This window comes from Cataglyphis hispanica, chromosome 23, assembly GCF_021464435.1.
Source record: "Cataglyphis hispanica isolate Lineage 1 chromosome 23, ULB_Chis1_1.0, whole genome shotgun sequence".
NCBI lineage: Eukaryota > Metazoa > Arthropoda > Insecta > Hymenoptera > Formicidae > Cataglyphis > Cataglyphis hispanica.
In genome coordinates this window covers 1,932,965-1,956,398 of record NC_065976.1, presented here as the reverse complement: position 1 = coordinate 1,956,398, position 23,434 = coordinate 1,932,965, and the positions used below count along the sequence as shown (strand labels likewise).

General features: G+C 32.8%; 1 protein-coding gene across 4 annotated transcripts in view; it reads right to left on the bottom strand.

Annotated features, from left to right (window-relative positions):
• LOC126858017 (hemicentin-1) overlaps positions 1-23,434 on the bottom strand; it is a 231,825-nt gene that overhangs the window by 115,936 nt on the left and 92,455 nt on the right. For all 4 annotated transcript variants that reach the window (XM_050608025.1, XM_050608023.1, XM_050608024.1 and 1 more), the window contains exon 2: positions 857-954. In XM_050608025.1, the coding sequence (XP_050463982.1) occupies positions 857-932 (76 nt within the window). In that variant the 5' untranslated portion in view covers positions 933-954. The remainder of the gene's footprint in view (positions 1-856; positions 955-23,434) is intronic.

Below are 23,434 nucleotides of genomic sequence, written 5' to 3'. Positions count from 1 at the left end.
CTTTTTGAACACTTTTCCAATTTTAAATGATATATTTTATTAATATATAAATGCATGCATAATTTAAAATAAAAATATTAACATTCATTATAAATTACGCCGTAATCTATAAGGTATTATTATTAAAGTCTCTCTCATAATTATGCCAAGAAAGCATACTTCGCAGACTTCTATGCCAATTGAAAATGAAAGCTTTATATTTATACTTTATTTGATATACAAGCGGCATTTTAATAATTACACAATATTTGAAAGACTCACTTTGTGAACTGCGGCTATAATGCCTTATAGTTCAATACACAGAAAGGGGAATCCTATCTTACTTTTTAATGATACAACACGTCTACGAATTTATCAAACTCCATTTCCATGCATTATTATGCCATTAATGAGACGAAATATATCTTCCAAAATAATCTTATTTAATGTATGCGTTCATTATTATTTAATATTTTTCATCTTTTTTTGCATGATGACAGAAATTAACGCTGACTACGATAACGATAAAACTTAACTTGCAATTTTATTCTACTCGGTAGAAAAGAATTATTTGTTTAACGTTTTTTTTTTCAAATTTTATTGGCATTTTAATCATATAAAAAATACTCTACGTGATTATTATCTTTGTACATATTTCAAACAATGAAAAATATTTAATGTATTAAATTGCATAAATGGCAATGATGACTTTTGCTCTTTTTTGCAAAAAATATAAATATATGAATAAAGGTCACAAAATTGGGATAATCTAATTATTCTTATTTGCATAAATTTAACATAAAAAAAAAACATGCTACAAAGTAACAAATACATTCCTATTCCAATAAGAACAGAGAGGTTGTTATTCTTTACTCACCCTTATCGAGCGACCTGGCCAAGAGGATTGTCGGCAGGATCAGGAAGACCATGTACCACGAGAGCCGGTCCCGCATCTTCGCGAGGTTCCAAGTCCTCCTGGAAAAGAAACATTCGGTTTATGTCGCAGCATCCGACTTACGACGCACTATACTTGCTCGCTTTTACTACATGTCAATGCGTTTACGATGTATCCAGTAGTAGAACTTCATTCGCGCGCGAAAAACTTCGTTTATCATATAAAACTCGGCCGGCAACACGAGCATCGCGAGAAGAAGAACACGATGGAGAAAACAAGATTTCATCCTTCTATAGACGTGCATATGAAAATGTATGCGCGATCTAATCTAAAGTTAAATTTTGCCTGTAAGCTTGCGAGACATTGGCATCTTCATTGAATTTAACAAATTTTTATCATGACATTTATATTTTATGACGCAAACGGTTCTTTCATCATATTATTTTTCCAATTTTAATCGCGGAGATGTGATAAAATATCAATGTCAAGCTTTTTTTATTTATTGTATTTAAATATATAAAGTGTTAATTTTTGAATATACTATTATTAAATAGAGTATTTATCAAGAAAACCTAAAATGTATAATATGAAAAAAACGTGAATAAATTATTTATAAGCATCAATTTAAAGAGTCTTTTAATACTAAAGTCAATTAATACTAAAAAATTGCTAAATAAAGTATTAAAATTTGTAAAAAATAATATCAATAGATATCGAATAATAAATCATATTAAAATTTATTATAAACAAAAGAATTTTATCAATAATCCAAGGGATGTAAATTAAAGATTAAACTAAAGCTGGAAATCCGAGATGCAAACAAATTTCGACATTCGCGCCTAAGCGGGACATATGTATATTTTATTTAATTCATTGAAAGTCGCGTTGTGAACGAAATGCATACGTGCATCACGTGGTATTTGTTCCAGCACAAACGATGCAGCAGCGTTGTTTGGTGCGATGCATGAGCGCAGATAAACGCGATACCGTACGTTTTTCGAAGCGCAAAACAATTTTGGTGCGACGTAGGGTGCCGGACCAGCGAAAAGCTCAACGTTACACGAGCGATAAATTCACGTCATGGAAAATGGCGAAAATGCGAAACGTATCACCGTTGGAAAACTATGGAACGGAGAAATCGCTGACGCGCCGCCGCTAATTTCGCGTTGTTCGTAACGTCAAAGTATGTCGTCAGCACTTCTCGCGACGAAACTTTTCACAACGACATTACGCAATGATTTCAATTTATTCAGGATCAATAAATTTCACGCGTGTTACTGTCCTCGTAAACTCAATGTAAACATTGGAAAGGTTCACAAATAATATTGTTCATTTCAATGTTGAAACTTTCAAACATGATCGATGCTTTTCAATTGTGATTGAAAATTAAAGAGCTGTGATGTGAGTTATTAATGTTATAATAATGTTCAGAGGCATAAGATAACGAAATCTTTCCTGTAGTTTCACAATATTCGACTTTTTAATAATATTTCAAAAAGATTTTATATAATGTCATAACATTTCACAGACATAGTCACTAAGTATTAGCAATAGCGAAGCAATAAAACGCAATGTCATCGTTGTAAAATTCTTTTTCAAACTCGTATAATATGGATGTGTGTGATAAAATATCTTAGAAAATTATACTCTTTTTCACAGAACTTTCCACTCTCAAATGAATCATTACCAAAGTTCGAGAAGGTGAGATTAATGGATGTGTTATTCGACGATGTTAGCGAGTCGAGATTGCGTAAGTCACTGTTCCTTCAACAATTAATGCATTACATTTCGCAAGTATTATTTGTATTATTTAACAGTCGCTCATATGTTTTTCTCTGCTGCATGTAATCTAAACAAGATATAATTAACGCGAAATTAAATATATAAGTTGTTTGTAATATTTGTAATATTTAAGAATGGATAGAAAATATTTACATCTTTCATAATATTTATATGATACAATATATTGAAAATATGTAAAATATATATATATATATATATATATATAATAATTTAAATATATATAATAATTTAAATTTCACATAGAAATGTAGATAATATAATAGTCTTTCAAAATGATATTTTTGGTTTTTTTTCACATATTTTCAATTTATAAAATAATCAGAGTTTATCTAATATTTCCTCACATACAATTTTGTCATGTTAATTTTAAAAATATTGAATATATTTACGCTAGTTTTATGAACAACTTAAAATATATAAACTTCCCCAAATTTCGATTTGAGAACAATCAACGTTGCACGTTGCTTCGGTAGCAATTATTATTTATATTAAATCCTCCAGATTAAATAAACAAATATTACTGATAACGTTAATTGAAAAACTTTTTTTATTTGCCTCGTAGGTGCAGAACAAAAAAAAAACAGTATATAATGATAGAACTGCTGACTGTATCATTGCAGATACAGATATTTATTTCATGCTATATTTCACTTGATTACGTTATTTGACAATTCATATTACAATAAGTGTGTGTGTGATATTCCATTGTAATACTTTTATAAAAAAATATTTAGACATTTCAGAGTTATTCGTATTATATAGACATATAATAGACATATAAATTATTTTAGCATACATTTCAGAGAGCAAGAATATGTAAAATTCGTTAATCTAATAATTGAGTATTTAAATAATAATAGCAACAATGTGCATATATAAATTAATTTTTACAAATTTATATTTTTTATCACTAACATAAATATTAATAAATTTAAAAACTACAATCATTAAAAATCCATTAATTATGCAAAAATGTATCTTTACTCATTGTAAAATATTAAAATAAATATATGTCACACATATACACATTGTAGATTTTATATTATAAATACTTTATTTGAATATGAATTTGAATATCACTATAATGTTATTAAAATATTTTTAATTGAGTCAAATATGACAAAATGTTTTATATCATAATAAAATAATGTTAATTTAACGAATTCTCTTGTAGCTTTTTTAGATTTTGCAACTTTTTTTTGCTGAAAGAACTTGACGTATATTGGAATGTTGTTTTACTTGATACGCGTTCTCATTTAAAGCTTTAATTGTAATGAATAAGCTATTTATCCGAGTAATCGCATTGCGTGCAATGCAAATGCCGGACGAGTTTCATTTGGCGCGCGGAAATTTGCTTTACGCTCTCCGCGAATAAAAGTTTAAAATATCCTGCTAGCCAATTTACCGATCGCCTTCGCTCGACACGATAAACGAATAAATTTTTATTCTACGCAATTAAATTCCCCAACGAACACGAAGCTTGAATCGTGCTATCGTTGCTATTCCTGTAAGCGATGCGCGCCGAAACTTTCGATGCTTCGAGAATCTAAGCTGGTTAAACCAAGTCCATCTGCTGACATCTTCGTCGCCGAGATCTCTCCCTTTACGTAAGACCTGAATCATTAATATGCTCACGTCTAGAATTGTCTTGGCGTTCGCGCGCTCGAAAAATTCCTGTCGCGCGGCAAATAATTTCATTCGTGCTAGAGCTCGCTTTTAATTTAAACTCTGGCGTTGGAAAAAGTTTCCCCGAGAGCCAGTCAGTAGCGCCGATAGGTATTCACAGGACGGAGAAGTTCGCGAGGCTTTTGCCGAGGCAAGAATGCCTCGTGATCGAATAAGCCAGAAATTATTGTGCTCGTTCCTAAACGTTCCCTCGAGTAAAATCTTGTTTAATGGAATAATAGATCACGGTTTGCAGTATTAATGCTACGTCAATATTAGCGAACGGACGTAACTAACGCCCGTTTGTTGACGCGTGGATACGAGCGTCAACGATAATTCGCGATTTGCGTCTGATTCTTGTTGCGAGCAGACACGCGAGACCACTGCTTCGTCGCATTTAATCTTGCTGGCGCATGTTGAATTGTCGTGATCCGACATTGACGGTCATGTATCGCCAAGAGATATCCTTGGCATTCAATCTTAATCCAAGAACAACATACGAGATATCGCTGTAAACTTAAATGATTTTAATTATTCTTTATTGTTTTTATTTATATATCAAGCTGAATTTTACAAATATAGATTCAGGTTGCGCGCAGTGATTATTGCAACGAACATACTATGCTAGAATAAAATTGAAATCTTTGAATCGGATAATTTTCAATTCGACGTGCAATTATTTCAGAATATGTCAACAAGCGTTGAAACATTTCTAATAATAATTCTTTGTAGGAGAGGCGCTATGGTATGAATTGTGAATAGTCGCGAAATACCTACTATAACTTTTAATTAATTAAGAGACAAGTCGAAAGTGAACTCCGAGCAAGCGTGAAGCGCGAGAGAGGTATTTGCAACAGTGCGGAATTTATTGTCCGAGTTAGAGAATTCTGGCCGTGCTACTTATTTATCGAGCTCGTGCTTTATGTACTTAGTTTGAACCTCGTCCCGTTTCGAAAGTTCTCGCGGATCGAAACTTCTTCTCCTAGGATGCGGCTACTAGAGTCACTGGTGCACTATTTTCGTTTGTAAAGATAAATTTTTTTTTTTTTTTTTTTGAATTATTGTGTCCAATTAAATGTCCAAAGATGGCGACCCGTTAAATCGCAAAGTGTTTTCGAATCGCTGCGCACTGTGAAGCACTCGGCACTCTAATGGTATTCCGTTTTTATCCGGTAAATGTTTACTCCCAAGCCTCTCTTGATTGGCTGTTGCGCTAATGGAAGCAGCAAATTCTCGTTAGGAGAGATCTCTTTGATCCTTTCCTCTCTTAAACCGAGAGTCAGACAAGCGACGCAGAGTTTCCGCAAGCGACGCGTTTCACCGTTGCCTAGACAGATTTCCTAAAATCACGCCCAAAGATTCAGTCACTAGACCGCGTGCATTCGCGTCAATGACTGAGTTAATGTTGTTTCTCGAATATCACGGATGTTGCTCTTTAATTTTATTTCGACGTATAAAAGGAAACTTGGCACACGCGCCGTTTGTTCCATTTTCAACAGTTCTGCGGATCAGACAGATTCGGCCATCCGCTTTTACCCTTGCAACAAACTTCTCCGCTTGGGAGGAGTTTGCATCAATTATACGCTTTTGTTCCACCAAAGTAGTTTAAAACCTTTCACTTACTACAGTTTCAGAATTTGAATAGTTATTCTCGTTTTCTTTCTCTCTCTCTCTCCCTCCCTCCCCCTTTCTCTTTCTTCTTAAGACTATATTTAAGCAATATTTATATGTTATAAAACAAAACAAAGTTTACGTTCAAGAAAAATAACTTTAATAATCGTATTAACCTGTTTAGTTTATAATTTTTAACAAAATAATATTTAATAATTCTTTTATTTTAAATAGAATCCAATAAATACAAATCAAATTTGAGCATTTAATATGAATAAGTAAAGAAAAATAACTGTAAGCAAAAATTGTATTATGCTGAATCGATAAAAAATATTTTATAATTATTAGAAAGTAATGAATTAATAGAAAAAGTCAAAATTAAAAAAAATGCGTTCTGAATGCTAAATCATTTAAATGTTTATGGTAGACATCAAAATATGAATCTAAAATCTCAAGAAACTAAAAATTCTTCATTTTTGCATGAAAACTTTCATATTCAATAACTCGTGTCCCGTATTTGAGGACTTTTTAATCAAAAAACTTTTCAAAGGGCTTTTAATCAGTTTCCAAGAGCTGCTTTGGCAAGTAAACTCTTCTAGCAAAAACAAGAGAACGAGCCACAATTGCCTTGCCTTTCTGCTTCTAACTCAACGAATACTAATCGTTATTGTTATGCTTTACATTTGATTTGATATTCTTAAATTTTCTTTTTCATATTATTTTAAATAATCGAAAATTTACTATAAAACAATTAGAACGATATGTTTTAAGAACATTATGTATGATTATATGTGCATAAAAACGGTAGTAACTGTATATACATATTTTTTTCCGTTATCTATTTTTTCATAAAATAATAATTGTGAAATAAAAATTATAATTTATAAAATAGGTATAAAATAAGTACATTTTTAAATATATTTTTAATTCCATAAAAATGACGATTGGGCATGGCCCACGAAGAACAATCATACAATTTTACGAAGAAATTTTAAAGAATTATGGCTTTGTGTGAATCACCGTTTGAGCAGTCGCATCAAATTACAAAGAATACTCAGACGATAAAGATTCTCTTTGCGAGAGAACTAAAAGATTACCGAAATGGAAAGCAAGATTCGTTTGTTGGCATTTCATCCCAAGCGGGTAACGAAGGCGCGTTTCTCGTTAAGAGAAAAACGAGCTCCGAGTCAGGGAATGGCGTCATTATTTCGTTGCTACCTTCTCTCGACCCGGTGGTGGAAATGAAAAGAATTCCGAGATTATCTCGCGTCGCACCAGCAAGTCCCGTGACAGACATTTACTTGTCGTATGTTAGAGACAAACGTCTAGCGATAATAACGCGCACTAATCCACGCGGATGCAGGATCTTTCGATAGAGCATAAGCCACTCCGGCGTAATTGGGGATTCTCACACAGTGCGGAAGACGGCAAATCTATCGCGATTCACGTTGGCTTCGGACAAAGTTCAAAAGCAACAGAGAAGCTGAACAAGTAGTTTGTTACTTGATTCGCCTTTCTACTGGCTTCGCGTACTCGCGGCGAAACGCGACGACTTTACGTGAAGCCAATAGGGAAGCAAGTCAAATAGCAAGTTATGTGCTTTCAACAAAACGTAACGAGAAAAGTATGCAAGTAACTTACGACTTGACTTGTTTCCTTCTACTATCTTCGCGTATTTGTGCAGTAAAGATAATGACAAAATGAAATATCGAAATAAGATAAATTAGAAACAAGAAAATAAGATGCAGGCGATATGATATCAATGCATAAAAAGATAATAAAAACGATTAAAACAAAAATTGTTAACTTCATTCTTCTTAAGTAATATGTGTAAATATGTATCTGCAACAAAACTTGAAAGTCTCAAAATCTCTTATATCACACACAATTGTTTTTCTTTTTACTTTTATTTTCATCAGAAAAAAAATTGTATTAAATTTGATATGCCTCTATTTGTCACACTGTTAAATTAAAATAGGAAAAGTAAACAATTTAACAGAATTTATTGACATTTTTCTATTATCAATTCTAATTAAACTTTGTAAAATGAGACCCCGAAATAAACATTTGTGACATCTAAATTTGTATTGATATATCACTTTTTGAAAATTGCAGCTTAAAAAAATTATTCTTCCTTCATTATTATATCTGACTTTACATTTTATTACATCTCAGCTTTAAGAGAGAAAAGACGAAGTGTTGCGCGACGCCCGAGGGATGAGATAGGGAGAACAGAAATACTCTTATCCCTAACTTTAATTCCAGTTAGAATTGTAGCTAATTATACTAATTTTATAAAGGGCATGTTGCATAGAAATGGTAGGGCTCCAATGTGAAAGCGAGAAAGTCATCAAAGTGGTAAAATGGAAAGAAAAAGAGAGAGAAAACGAGACAGAGAGAGAAAGAGGACAAAGCTTGTTGTAGGCAGATCGAAATGCCTCTTTGACTACCTTGCGGTTCAAAGTTAAGCTTGGAAAAGTCTCTTAATCGGATTCATCAAGGGATTCAATAACGCGGTGTGGAAAGTTTCCTGAACGCGAGCGAAAGGTTGTTTCTTCAGCTATAGTGATAACGCTATAGTGGTACGTGAAACTAATTATTCTCGGCAAATAGCTATGATTCGTAAATTATTTCAAAAAGAGAAAAAATACTGGTTGTGGAAGAAATCGAAATATTTATTTTACGAAGTAATCCTTGCAGAATATTAAGATCGTTCAAATAAAATAATAAAATGAATATGATTTCGGTTTTGTTTTAAATTAATCTTAAAAATAAACAAAAATTGTAACTTGTGTAAAAAATCTTTTTTGCAAAAAAAAAAAAATTCATTACACTTACGTGCAATACGAGAAATGAATTTTCTTGATATTTCGAAAAATTAATTTTAATTTACTAACTAACAAATAATATTGAGTTATATATCTTTACTTGCCTTTTTTCTTGTTCTCAAAAAAGTTCGTTATAATAATAATAATAAAAAAAAAAAAAATAGTATCTATCTATAATGTACAAGGCACACAAGACAATTAATTAAAATCGCATTATTGACGTGCGAACGAACAAAAGGAGTTTTTACACCAACAAAATGCGACTAATAGATGTCGATCTAAAAATACGAAGAAATTGTGAGAAACCCGAGAAGGTAACGAAATACTTTTCCCGTCCCTTATATCCCCGGGGATCGTTATTCCTCAATTTCCGCGGTATACCTCTCCCTTTGCTACCACTCTCTGTTCTTTCTCTATCTTTTGTATTCGATTCGAGACGACCTCAATCTCGTGGACGAATCGGTCTTGTAAGCCGTCACAACCGAGCTCTAAGAAATTATTCTCTATTACGATAATGAGCGGCACGAAGAAGAAATACGGAAAAAGGGAACAGGCGAAGAACGCACAGATAGGGAAAACTGAAGGAAAGTTGGAAACTAAAGAGAGTGCCTCTGGTTCAGATCGTAGTTGAATGAATAATCGCGAAATTAAAGACCAATAACGCGTAGCGCTTTGACATTTTGTTCGTCGAGGCGATTGCAAATAATCGATGATTTCTTCAAGAGTGTTGATTAAACCGTGACATTAAATTCTAGTGTTAGAATCCGAAATCAAGGCAATCTGAAGCCAAAGTTAAAAGAAGTATTTTAGGAAAAATTAATATTATCGTGGGACAAATAAAACGCGCGGATACATACTATAATATATTTAACGTATTACCGTCCCTGTGCCAACTATCTGAAAATTCAGTACTTTTAAATTTATGCCACAGAATTTAATTTTTGTCCGAGAAATATGGACGGTATGTCGACATGGAGCACATTAAAAGTTAGGTAAAACCCTTCGTATTCATTTCCATGAATTTTTTAGTTCTTGTTCATCCTTGCCATAATTCCTAATTATTGCAGTAAAGAAGTTTCGAACACGCTAAAGCCAAAGAAATATTTTCTTGCAACACTGAATAAAAAATTGAAAATTTATCGAGATTTATCCAAGAATTATTATATATAGTTTCTTAAATTAATATGACTATCAAAATTAAACGACTAATTTAACGCCTAATATAGTCGAATTATATCTGGAATTTAATTTGACATTTCAGTACCCTGTAATATTTATAATACCGCGTTAAATATGTCGGTTAATATTATTAAAAGCTAATGAACTCGGTGAACTACGAATGGGAGATTGGAGTGAGACTAGATGACAGTGTAAGAACGAGGAAAAGTTCGAAGGGTCTCCCATGCTTCTCTATACTTTCCTTCCTTCCTGGTCGCGTCGATTGCGCTCTTCCGCCGTTCCAATGAACGCCGACGCCTACCATTTATTTAATTAATTCCATGCAATAGAATCCTCCCCCCCCTTTGGCCTTCGATGAGACAAAAAAAAAAAAAAAACGACGCTTACATCGTTGCGGATGCGAGGGCGGAATTCGTGAGCGAGGCAACCTCTCTGAGCATCCTGAATATCCTTACTCGTTAACCCTCGAACGGGAAAGTACGACTCATCGAGAATGCATGGTTTGGCGAACAAAGTATCGCCCGAACAACATTCTCTGTGCTTGTGGAGGAAGCGTTTTACTTCTAATTAAACTCATTATTTAACATGGAAACATTTCGTGAATCGATCAGGTTTAATTACAAATGTGAATAAATACATTTATAATAACAAAATTTTTATTTGTATCATGTAAAATTTGTTAGACGATGTTTTTGATTAATATATTATTATATATTATTTTAAAGTATGCTCTTATTAGTTGCACAAACGAATAAAATAAAAAGATTCGTATAAATGTATGACGTTTTTGAAATTTACTTTTTATAGGCGACTATTAAATAATTTTATATGAGTGTGATAGGTGAGTGCAGTATACACTATTTTACGTAAATAATATTTCTCTAATTTTGCGGCGATTTCCAAGGATAAAGATAATAAACTGAGTATTTAGGGATGCACAGCTGTGTCTATATTTACGCGATAGAGGCGCAATGTTACGCCAATCAAATTAACATGATGATCAAAGGTTAAACTAATCTTGAAACTATGTTGACGTTATCACGTTTCGATGCTGGTTCGACTGTTTGATCTGACAATCGGCGATAAATATTCGATAAATATCGGCGTTTTCGTCCGGAAGTCTAATTTCTCTTCCAACGGAAGAATGGTTTTTAGTAGAAATGCAATCGCTCGCTACATTCCGTATAATCCGTATCCGGAAATGCGACGAACATTGATTACGGCCATGCGGGAGAATGACCGAACTTAATCGAACGCTATATTCGATAATCCGCGTGCTTTAGCATTTGTGTAACCGACTTGCGGATAAATACGTGTATACGGCCGATCAAATTTGGTAATTTCGTTAAAATAGCATCGTTCCTGCGCGTGCGCTTAGTGCGCACTATTACGCTCGTAGTATAATATAATGAAACCCAGGACGAGACCGGATGAATAATCGGTACAACCAATTATCGCGATGATTCACGAATTTTGCGACGCGTAAGTTTCGGCTTCAACGTTTGTTTGTATGAAAATGCGGCATTATTATACACGACACATTCATCATTATAAACCGAAATTTCAGACAAAATTTATTAACCGATCGAGCTGTAATTCCTCCTCGACATATGTATGCTCTATGTATATTAAATTATAAAATTCTATCACAAATGAATATTTTTTTCAATTTGCCATAAACTCAAATATATAATACTGGGTTTTTTTTTATTTCTTTATATCAATTGACATAAAAAAAAATCAGTATTTAAATATATATATATATATATATATATATATATATATATATATATATGTGTGTGTGTGTGTGTGTGTATACGTTCATGAATTCTCTTAATATAATTAGTTTCCAATTTTTTTCTATCGCATATTTTGAAAATCAATAATTATCATCAATGAAAGCGCTTTATTAAAATTTTTAATATTGACCTTGATATACAATGCTTTCTTCTTAGAAAATCGGGGTTGATAGCTTGGAATTTCTTGCGACACGAGCTCTACATAATTTCGCAACACGAAAGTAATATGAATAGCTGATAAGATACTTGCACTTATTTTCTATCAAATTTCCATAAATGACCCGAATACCATACCTTTTGGTATGTTACACGTATATGCATGGGCATAATCGCCATACCAGCGCTCCAAAGAGACGAGAGCCATGCCACTACATACGGTATGCCTGCTATGTAATAATCCAGTCGATAACGCGCATAAAAACGCAATTTCCGGCTCGAGTGCTTTGATAATTCGTTGCAGTTTCAATGGAAACTTTTGACGAAATTTCCCTAATCTCTGTGAATTTATTTTAATATGCCGTAATAGAAAAAAAATTTTTTCTTTTAATTCCATACTCTTGTATTTGCTAGCTTTTTAATAAAAAAATTTTTTAATAAATATAAATTTGATTATGTTATTTATAATATAATTACGATATATATTTATGATAAAAAAAAGAGCTTAATCTGTAGCAAAGACATCCGTTAAAAATATAGCCATAACGATAAAAATAAAGATTTTAAATTTTATTTTAATTATTTTTAATTTATATTGTACACGAAATAGTAGTATACGAAATTTAATATAAAATGCAAATGCATTATCAATAGCGCACAACGTTTAGAATGTGTTAATATTGCCCTCTTTGTAAGACTTGGATATAAAGCTCTCTGTTACATCAAAGAAAAATAGAGCAAGTAGATATGCCGTTTCATTTACTTTATTGCTCATTTGCTTTACTTTTGTATTATCGCATATTTATATAGAAGAATATTTCCGCGCGCATATATCGATACTAGCGACGAGTACAAGTCATATACGCCGTCCTTAACTAACTTTAACGGAGCGCATTCTCTACTTCCACGTACAAATTCCAGACGTAACTTCCGCAAGTCGAACACCGATAAATGGAATGATGATTCGTGGAATGAGTACTCCGCGTGATACGCACTGTTGAATTCCACTTACATCAAGTGCATCTGCTGCTTCAAGGCATTACGTTGCGAATTACAATGCGGGGAGTTTATAAAGGTGCCTGACTTCTCGACATGCAAATTGTACGCGTTCTATATTACAGGGCAAGATCTTATCTATTGCAATTATTTAAATGATAGGCCAGATTGTATAATAGAGGAATTAAGCGCGGAATGAAATTGGTAATAAATGGTTATAAAAGATTTATGAAGTATGTATAAAGATACAAGGCTCCTTAAAGAATTGAAGAGTTTACATAAATAAAAGATTCTATTATATCTTTAAAAAACTTTGCGGTTTATATATCAATACAACAGATATATTATGAACAGATATGTCAATAAATCAAGATAAACTTACACAAAAATAATAAGTAAATCATAAAAAGTAAGATTTTTAATTTCTATATTCAAGAAAATAGCTTTTTATTCGATTTATATCGCTATATTATTTTCGAAAAAGCAAAAATAAAAGAACATTGAGTAAATAGATTCATCCTATCCAAGCCAGTTATATGGATCTATATTAAGTATTTTGCATATCCGCAAGTTTTTTTATTTATCAGATCATATGTACCGAGAATAAGCGCGATGGACGCTGATAAGCGGAACAATCGGCTTGACGGATATGGAAGGTGTTTATTAAAGCGATCATACAAATCCTTGCAGCAGCGAAGCGCAGCAGCAGGTGTCGCGGTCGGAAAAAATTGTCGCTTTTACTCCTGCCATTCGGACGCGGAGCAGATTTCAAAAGATTGAATTACAAGTATTCTTTCACGTGTATCGGTAAAGCTTTAAAAACCGATCGCTATCGAGAGCAATTTCAAAAGCAGCGTGTTTCTCTTTCCGAGAACGACCGTCAGAGAAGTCCCTGTTAATTGTGAGCCACGAAGCGTTCACGCGCGGCTTCCTGGCTTTCGAGTGAAAATCGTGGTTAGATCTAGAGTGCTAATTAATAGAACGAAATTAGGTTGAATGCATAGCAACGTAATGCAAAGGAGAATTTCTACACGATGTTATACCGAATAGTCTTTAATGCGGTAACATTCGAAAATGAGCGCTAATGCAATATGAATACGTTGAACTGTAAATTGCATATTTCATCAAAATGATACATAAATAAAGAGTTAAAACAAAAAAAAGATCGTTTCATAGTCCGCCTTGTATGTATACACTTTGTGATATCAATACAATTTTCTTGTAAATTTATAAAAAAATTACATTTAATATATATAAAATTTATTTAAATTAATTAACAACTTTTTATTTCAAAGTGCATTAAAGATAATATCAATATATAATCAATGTTATAAATTTCAAGTAAATATTTTATATCTTCATGTCTTTCATTGCGATTGTTTTAATATTATATGTTGTAAGATATTAATAGCTGCAAACATCTCGAAATATATGTCAATTTATGCGGAAATTTGATTACGAAACTCTCGTGATATTAATTTTGGACGTCATGTTTAATTTGCTTCGTTAATAGCATGTTATCTCATTAAGATGTCGATGAATACAGTCAAATACAATTCGCGAAGTATCCTTCAACCGGAATAATCGAGAAACGGATATCTGGTTATAAGGCTGGAAATTGTATACCATAGATGCGTCACGGAAATGGATCGCGCGGGTGGGTAGTAGAATCTCTTGTATGCAGCCTCCTCTTATTGGACGAGATATCTATGTCATCGCGATATCGACCGTTGACGCGTGAATTTTAAAGCGCAATGTGCGACTGCATTGGATAAAATCGACCATTCGCTGCTGAAAAGATTGCAAAAATCGCACCATCATTTCGCACATATGTAACACGTGACAGAAAAGAAGATGCGTTTTATCTTTGGAGAACGTATCGTCTTTCTTGAAAAGATTCACAAAAATTGAAAAATTATTTTTTTGCTACGATATTGTATTTAATTCAATAATCAAAAATAATTTTTTATGATAACTTATACATATTAATACACACTCAACTATCACTCAACACACTACAAATATACATTTTTTATTTATTATCTAACATCATTTTTCCGTCTGTTTTTCCTCTCCAAAAAAATAGAAAATTAATTATAAAAATATATTCGTTAGGCACGTAAAAAAATATACAAAAGTGAATCGTTGAGAGTTTAAAATATATAAATATCATGAAATATTCAATGAACAAAACGCGACGAAAAGACGTGATAAATACGTTGTCCTTCCGTAAATATACTTAGATTCATTGCGAGAATAGCACACGAATATTCCTCGAAAAGCTCTAACTGCCGCTTCAGAAAATTTATCGCCGTCTCCTAGGGGATAATAAACAGTTAATTTGACGCGACGCGTATATACGGGCGAATTATTTATTCGTGAGAAGGACGGAAAAAAGGCGGGGTGTGTTTGCTCTGCCGGGGCGATGGTCGCGACAGCGCCTTGATAGAACGTGCACCTTATATTTTCGACGATATAAAGAGATGGGTGGGTGTAGGTGTGCAGAGCGGCTCATTCGTATACCCGGTGTTAGCGAAAAAGATATATGCGAAAAAATACACGAGCGTGCTCGTGCGCGTGTACACGAAGGACGAAGTAATAAAAGTCGGCACACTTTTCACACTTCCTTCCGTCTACCACCTTCTACACGGTCGCCTCTTTATAATTCTCGTTTTCGCAGAGATTCTTCTTATCTTGCTCTATTTTCTTTTTTTTTTTTTTTTTACCTTTTCTCGCTCCTTGCTTCCTTTCGCTTGCGCACTCTTTCTTTGTGCGCGCAGACCATCCTCTTCGTATACATCATATCTCATGTTACTCATTGCACACTCCTTTCAGTCATTCTGTCGTGTGAAATCTAACGCGTAAATACATTATATGAGATAATATATATTTGCTAATAGTCGTGCATAAATATTATCACGCTATTCTGGGAATATTTCAACAAAATAAAAAATTTGAAGAATCAATATATCAGAGGTTTGTGTTTAAAAAAAAAAAAAAATACAAAAATACATTTCTTTCTACTCTATCCGAATTGTGACGTTACATGATTTCTTCAAAAATAATAAGAAACGACTGATTATTTTAGTTCTTCAAAAATAATTTTGATTTCTTGTCTCTTTTCTCAAGTAAATAATGTTTATAAACTTTATAAAATATAGAGAAACACATGAAAAACTAATGTGATAGGATCTGTTCACAATTGGGAAATTGTCAATTTATAATAAATTGAATTAATTAATATATTGCTCTTAATGAATTCTCTAGGCTTTATTTCAACGATAAGTTTCAAAGAAAAAAATTTTTTTTTTTTTTTTAAATATGAAACTTTTAATCTAATAAATATAAACATACTATCAGTACATATAATGTCGCTATAAAATTTTAATTTGGCATAATCGACTTTTCACTTTTAAAATTTCGCGCGCGTGTACAAAAATTTTTTCAGAAATTTTAAAATTCCAAATAGAATCTAGATAACCAAGCAGGAAGAATACTTGTGTAGGTATTTACATTTTAATGATGAATTTTATCAATATAAAATTAATAATAATAAATCAATATATAATCTTTTATTTATAGAATCATATATCATGAAGGGTTCTCTCTTAATATCTTCTTTCAATATAAAAATAATTTTTAAAAAAATTTATTCAATTTTCTAAGCGCGTAAATGTCTATCTTCTATAAAAAAGTGTATGAACTTATATAACGATTACAAGATATGATAAATGATCTCCGTTTTAGAAAGTACAGAGAAAAAAAACATATTTATCAAAATACTTTTCAAATATATACATGTACACACTATATCGACGTGTTAAATATTATATAATAAATAAAAATAACAAGAAATATGATTGCGATTTGTGTGCAAGGAAGAGATCTGTGTGAGAAACATGCGGTTTTGGCAAAATTTCTGAAATTTTCAATGCATTTTATGCCCTCCGCTGTGTCAACCACTTTATATGCAGGGCATATTATATGTAGCAACGTGAGGGGCGACAGAAGAAAAAGTGCGTATCCCACTTTATTGCATCGCATAACGTCTAGGGCAATAAAGTCCATTGCACCTATTATTTAGCGAGAGAAGTGAAAACGTATTTTTCGCATCGCATTCTCGCGATCCGTTTTACTTTGCAGCGATTTTGAGCTGCGCGATATTTTTCCACGGTACTTTCTTTAGTTTAATAAATTTATACGTCACATGTGTACAGCCCACTGAATCGAATATTTCATTGAAACAAATATCGTTTGGCTACATTATTCATTGATAAATCGTACGTATTCAAACTTTGTGAGATCTGAGAGTATTTAAAGTTCTTGAAAAAAGATGAAAAGATAATATAACAGCGCTGTTATTTTATAATAGTTCTAATTCACATTGATAGATCTAATTTGACACATCTCGCCGCAGTGACATATATTAATCCATTTAATTTCCGTAAAATAAATATTCATGTAAATTCTATGTTCCTCGCGGGCATGAATATAGCTAACAAATTTATACGATTCTGACGCATAATACTCGCAGTGTGTTTTTAATTAATTTTCGCGGTATCCGGTGGAGAAAATGTCTCGAGAAAATATTTCGTAAAAATCGGCGGGAGATTCGCTGTCATCGCCGCCGGCGTTGCCTGTCCCCTTGTCATTTAATTTTTATTCCGTAACTTTATTGTTATCTCGCGATACGATACGTCCACTCGATCAGGAATAGATTCTCGTTGATACGAGAACAATGACGGGAGTGACGTAAATCGAGGCGGTCAACAAAATTCATTCAAGATTTTTCGTCGGTTTGCAAAAGTGCTCGCGCGCGCGCATGCGTTGCGTCGATCTAAAAGGGAAAACGCGCAGATTTAATGCACATATGCGTGAGCTGCATTATATATGGAGGCCTCGTATATGGTATATATACAATACACAATAGACACACATCGTTGTACGTAGGCAGCGAGGTAAGTAAGTGCCCAGATACACGTTTGTACGCGATAGCGATTGGCCGGCTACAATAGGCAGAGCTGCCGGTACAAACGTGGTAAATGCACATCGTCGCAACGTGTGCAGCACGTATAGGAACGCCTTGGTACGCCGCTAATGGAAAGCTTTCCGTTGGCATGGAATCGATAAATGGAGCGTTTGTAGAGGGCACACCGTACTTGCGCCCGTTTGGCGACGCTTCTTATGTATGCATTAGATCCACGAAGCTCCCGGGAGGCTAACTATGACGTAGTCCTCATTCTTGCATAAAATTAACGCTAACCGCCGATCGATATATTCCTATTTCACTGTGAGACTAATAGATTTCTGCCTGTTATGTTTCCTTCAATGAAAGCTTTTTTGCCTCTCACATACACACGCGAATCTTCTCTAAATATTTTTCGCAATATTTATTGTTACTTTTCCTTTTTATAAAAATTATTTTTAATCTGTCGACCATCTTATGTATAATATATTGTTATAACGAGAGAGGTACACTAATTTTTTAGATATGTTACAATGTGTTATACTTTTTATTATAAATACTATTATTCATATTTTTATTATAAAATGTATTGGTATTATTATTCCACATTTCCCCCACAAAAAAATATAGGATCAAGAGAGAAATAATATGAGAAAATAAAATATTTCAAAGTAAATGTAATAAGTTTTGGTATCAAAAGAATATGATAACATTATCATGTGGCTGTAAGCAACAAGAGCTTCGCGAAGGAAAAAGGGGGAAAGGAGGGAAGGAGGGGATGAAGAGTAAACAACACCGTAGTTAGCGCGTGATGCACAAACGCATACGCGCGAGTTACAGTCAGATAGTAGATTCCATGATAAATGCGATGACATATTCTTCATAAATATGTAACGCGAGAAGTAATTTGTAACGCAACTCTGAGGTGTCTGTTCGACCGAGCGAGAAAATTTATTTAAAGAAGAAGCTGTCGCATACTCGAACGGGGAGAGGAGCCTAGGAATGTAACCGAGGTTGCATACATCTGATGAAGCTTCTTACGTATGCATTAGATCGGCGCATAGAGAGCTCGTCCGAGCTCGCCGCAGGCATAATCTTTGTCACCTTCGGCAGGATTAAGGATTGAACTGTAGTTACGCGATCCTGGAAAATATCGACAGGTTAAGCTGCTCTCAGAATTTCCGGATGCGTAATGGTATTTGCGCAAACTCTATTACGAGATGCGGCGCAAGTTCCGGGAGAACACGACTTTTAACTTATATTTTAAACGATTTTCACGACATTCGACATTAACCGAGAGTTTGCGCGCTTCAACTTTTGCCGTACTCCTACTCTCGTAGAGCATGTCGAAGGTAAAACTACTATACTCGGTGCAACGTAAATATCTTCGTACACGCAAATATATATATATACACACACACACATATAAACGTGGTGCGCGACATAAAGTATTCAGTTTGCTGATTAACGAGTAATAAAACGCGGAAAAACGACCGCTTGTTTAACAAAACGCGCGCGTGACACGGCGTAATGCATGACAAGTATCGTCAGCTCGAATCTAAATAGTGTGTACATATGATTAAGATGAGATCGGTGCGCGAGCCGAGGGATAATCGGCGGATTGTGCGTCGTCGCTGCACACGATAATCAGGTGCGCGAAATTAGTTAATAGCAGGTCAAGTTAATGACATTCTCTCTGATGTCGGTAATCGGATTTGGATGTCATAGAACGGCGGAATAATCCGACAGATATTTCAGCGTCGCTTGCAGCTATCGGAGCTACTTCTAAGGTTCGCAAACTGGCGACGACGTTTAATAGTCTCCACCTGTAGTACGTTGCAACGTGTATTTTCAAGGCGTAGACACGAGAGGTCGTATAGATCAGGAATATACAGAATGCGGTGTATATCGTAGCTTTCTTAATGTATTTCGAGATTATAATGCAGAATACATGTATATGTACATCAACTCTAAAAGTGGTGAACGTCGTAACTAGCGAGATTTTCTCACGACGAAACCGTGTATAAGATACTCTTGCACTATTTCCAGGATTAAATCATATTCCGCGGATGATCTCACGAATGCGATAAGGAAAGTGTGCCAGAGCCACCTTGGCTTTTTACCATCTATTTTTCAGTAAACTTTATAAGTCTAATTGTATATTAAGGCAAATCCCGCTGTATGTATGTGTATGTGTGTGTGTGTGTGTATGTGTGTGTAGCGAGACCGAAACGATGTTTTTGATTTTTCTTTTTCTCTTTTATAAATATAAAATGATAATTTCTTTGTTTATCATTTTAAATAATGTATGTCAAATAAAGATTACATTCCGTTATTTGAACAATTATTTGTAAATTATTATAAATTGCAAAGAAATTGATAAATCTAAACATATACATATTGATTGTAATTTCGCGATTGTACTGAAGCTGCTCAACTTGAATATTCTTATGATATTTGTAAGTGAAAAATTACGTTAAAATCGCCAATATTACAAATTCTTCGCTGAGTAATATGTGCATAAAAAGATATTATTAAATATTTAAGGAAAAATGTATTCCGTGAGAAAAGTAGCGCAAGATAAAAAAAGAGGCAACTGAAATAAAATAATATAGCATATTCTATGATCAGCGTTTGCACAATGCGTTTTTTATTAAAAGAATAACTCTTCACAGAGAAGCACGTTTCTTTGATGCAAATAATGTGAATCGTAGCAATTTACCTTTAAATCTTACATTGGAGTCTTAATTTGTCTTTTATGTTGCGACTCCTTCAAGACGGATATCAGACTTTTTAACGTTACGAGAAGAGTAAATATTTCAAGATAAAAACTGTCTATGTTGTGTATAAATAAATCTTGCATATCCTTTTTTTTCGATTCTCCAAAAATAACCCATTGCTTCTCTTATTCTTGATATTGGTAATATAATTAAAATGTGTGTAATATAATTAAATTGGTGATAAAATTTAAAATGCGAAATTGTTAACTTTAAAATCCCTTTCGTTCATATTTCTAATATCAAGAATATCAAACTAATATTTATTTGTGTTCTCTTAACATGACTCCTATACTAAGTTTCGAGTTTGCTTTACAGACTTCTTAGATATAATATGTGTGTTTGTGCAATATCCTCTGTTTTACTTATCAGGATCATAAAGTAACATTAATCAAATTTCTCAGTTATTAACATCTCTGCAAATTTGCCCAAACTTGTAAAATCTTAGAAACTCTCTGCTAGATAAAAATAAAATTTTCTGCAAAAACTGAGTAATTTAATAAGTAAAAAGTCAAATGTATTTATGACTAATAAAAAATTGCCAATTCTGTGTCAACGATTTATCATGTGCAATTCCGAAATAATTATGAAAAATGTAATGTATGTCAAGCTTTTATTTTTAGTAACTTATTATTAAGCGACTCCACGTTAAAATTGCTTTTGCGAAAGAATCAGCGAGATGTTAAATTTTCTTTCTCTACTCGATCTTTGAAATAACTATGACTTTGCCCGAGCACGTAAGAGAAAGAAGAAGATTGTTTTTTCACGTCGAATGTGGCAAGTTGGCAAGGAGGGAGGAATATAACGTGCGCGCAAGTCTTCCATCTTCTTTCGCGCGTCCGTTACTGTGCTCGCAAACACGCTCTCCTATCCGCAAGTCGACACTCGCAATCTGTTGGAACACGTACGAACGTATATATACGACGATAATGCCACTTAAACATGCGGAGTCACGCGCGATACAACCGCTGTTCCGCCGATATCGCGTTTGGCGATGCTCGCCTTTATTTCCTTCCGTCGTCGTCGTCGTCGTCGTCGGCGGCGGCGAGGACGGCCGACAGTGAGATTTAAACAAAACCGCTCGCGTACACGAACTCGAGAAGCTATTATGTAGCAGAGACGTAGAATCCTTCAAGTCCCTTAATTTGATAGTGACAAATTTTTAAGTACGATTTTCGAGGGATTTATTTATTTTTCACTCATTTATTATAATTATATAATTATTAAATATTATTATCTTGTTTTTATAAGCTTCTTTAATTATTTCAATTTTGAAATAAAAATATAAATAAATTTTAAAATATTATGTATATCATACTGATATTTATAATATATTTAAAAAAAGAAATTATATTATTATTATAGACTTATATGAGATTTATATAGACCTACATGATACATAAGATTTTTTGTAACATGAAAATTTAAAAAGACCAGGAAAACTAAATCTTCCACAAGAATAAATGGATGAAAAGGAAAATATGTAACTAGAGTCATTTCGCTTGTTAGCCGAACATTTTAAGAAAATTGAGCTACAGCATTTCTCGTCGAGCCACTCGTAGATACGTGCTGCGGAAAAGGAAAGAGCGTTTTTACCGTAAAAAGTTCGTCGGAATGGTTTCCTCGTCGAACCAAGATTAGTTGCGTAAGTCTCGTGCAACTTCCTTTCCAGAACGCCATAATCAAAAGTTTGATTATGTTAAAACGCACTTAGTTTATAACGTGCCTGGAATATCAGATTAAACGCGCTTTTTAATTTCCTTTTATTCCTTGTTCCGCGAAAACTGTGTCAAAAGAACTGTGTCATTACGATGAATGCGTTTGGGGGCTTGTTGCACATAATTATTGCTCAATAATTCTGTTTACTCATTTTATGATATTTCAGTTTGTATGCATTTCATGATTAATCACGCTGGAAGTATGCCATCATCATTTATTCAAATCATCGTATTATAACTACATGCATTCGGTGCAAATAAATTAACACCAGTATAATAAAAATTAATAATGTGACCGACATATTAATATTCCGATATTGATTGATTTAAATATATTTAATATAAAGTAATTTTATATATATATATATATATATATATATATATATATATATATAAATTCGATTATTTTATACATAAATATATATAAATATAAAATATTGTTATTTAATATAAATTAATATTTTCCTTTCCTGTTAATGTTATGTCGTTACAATTTTGGCAAAATAACCATATTAATATGCAATTATTATTGATTATAAATTTTGCCTTGATCAAAAATATATAGGTTTTACTTTTATTCACAATCAACAGAAATATATTTTCTAAAATTTCTATCTCTTTTCGAAGATAAGTAAGCGTATATTATGTTGTGCTCTTTTAGCGAGATTGAATTTTATATTCACTCAAAAGAAATAAATTTAGAAATGTTAACAAATATGTATTTTCCACGGAAATTGAAATTCAGTAGCAGTTTGTTAAGAATATAATAATTATGTAACATGAAAAGTTGCAAGATATCCTACTTGAAAATAGTTTCGATTTTCATACGGAAAATTTTCATTTATTTTTTCTATTTAAATATTTAAAAAAAATATATATATATTCGACACTCATTATTTAAAAAAGTATTTATACAGTAAATGTATAATTATATGAAATTGCTTTTTGTATTACAATTTTTTTAAAACATCGTACTTTTTAATCTCTAATTAAATATTAAAAAAGATTATTAAAACAGATTCTCTCAAAAGATGCTCGTAAGTTTTATATTAAAAATGATAT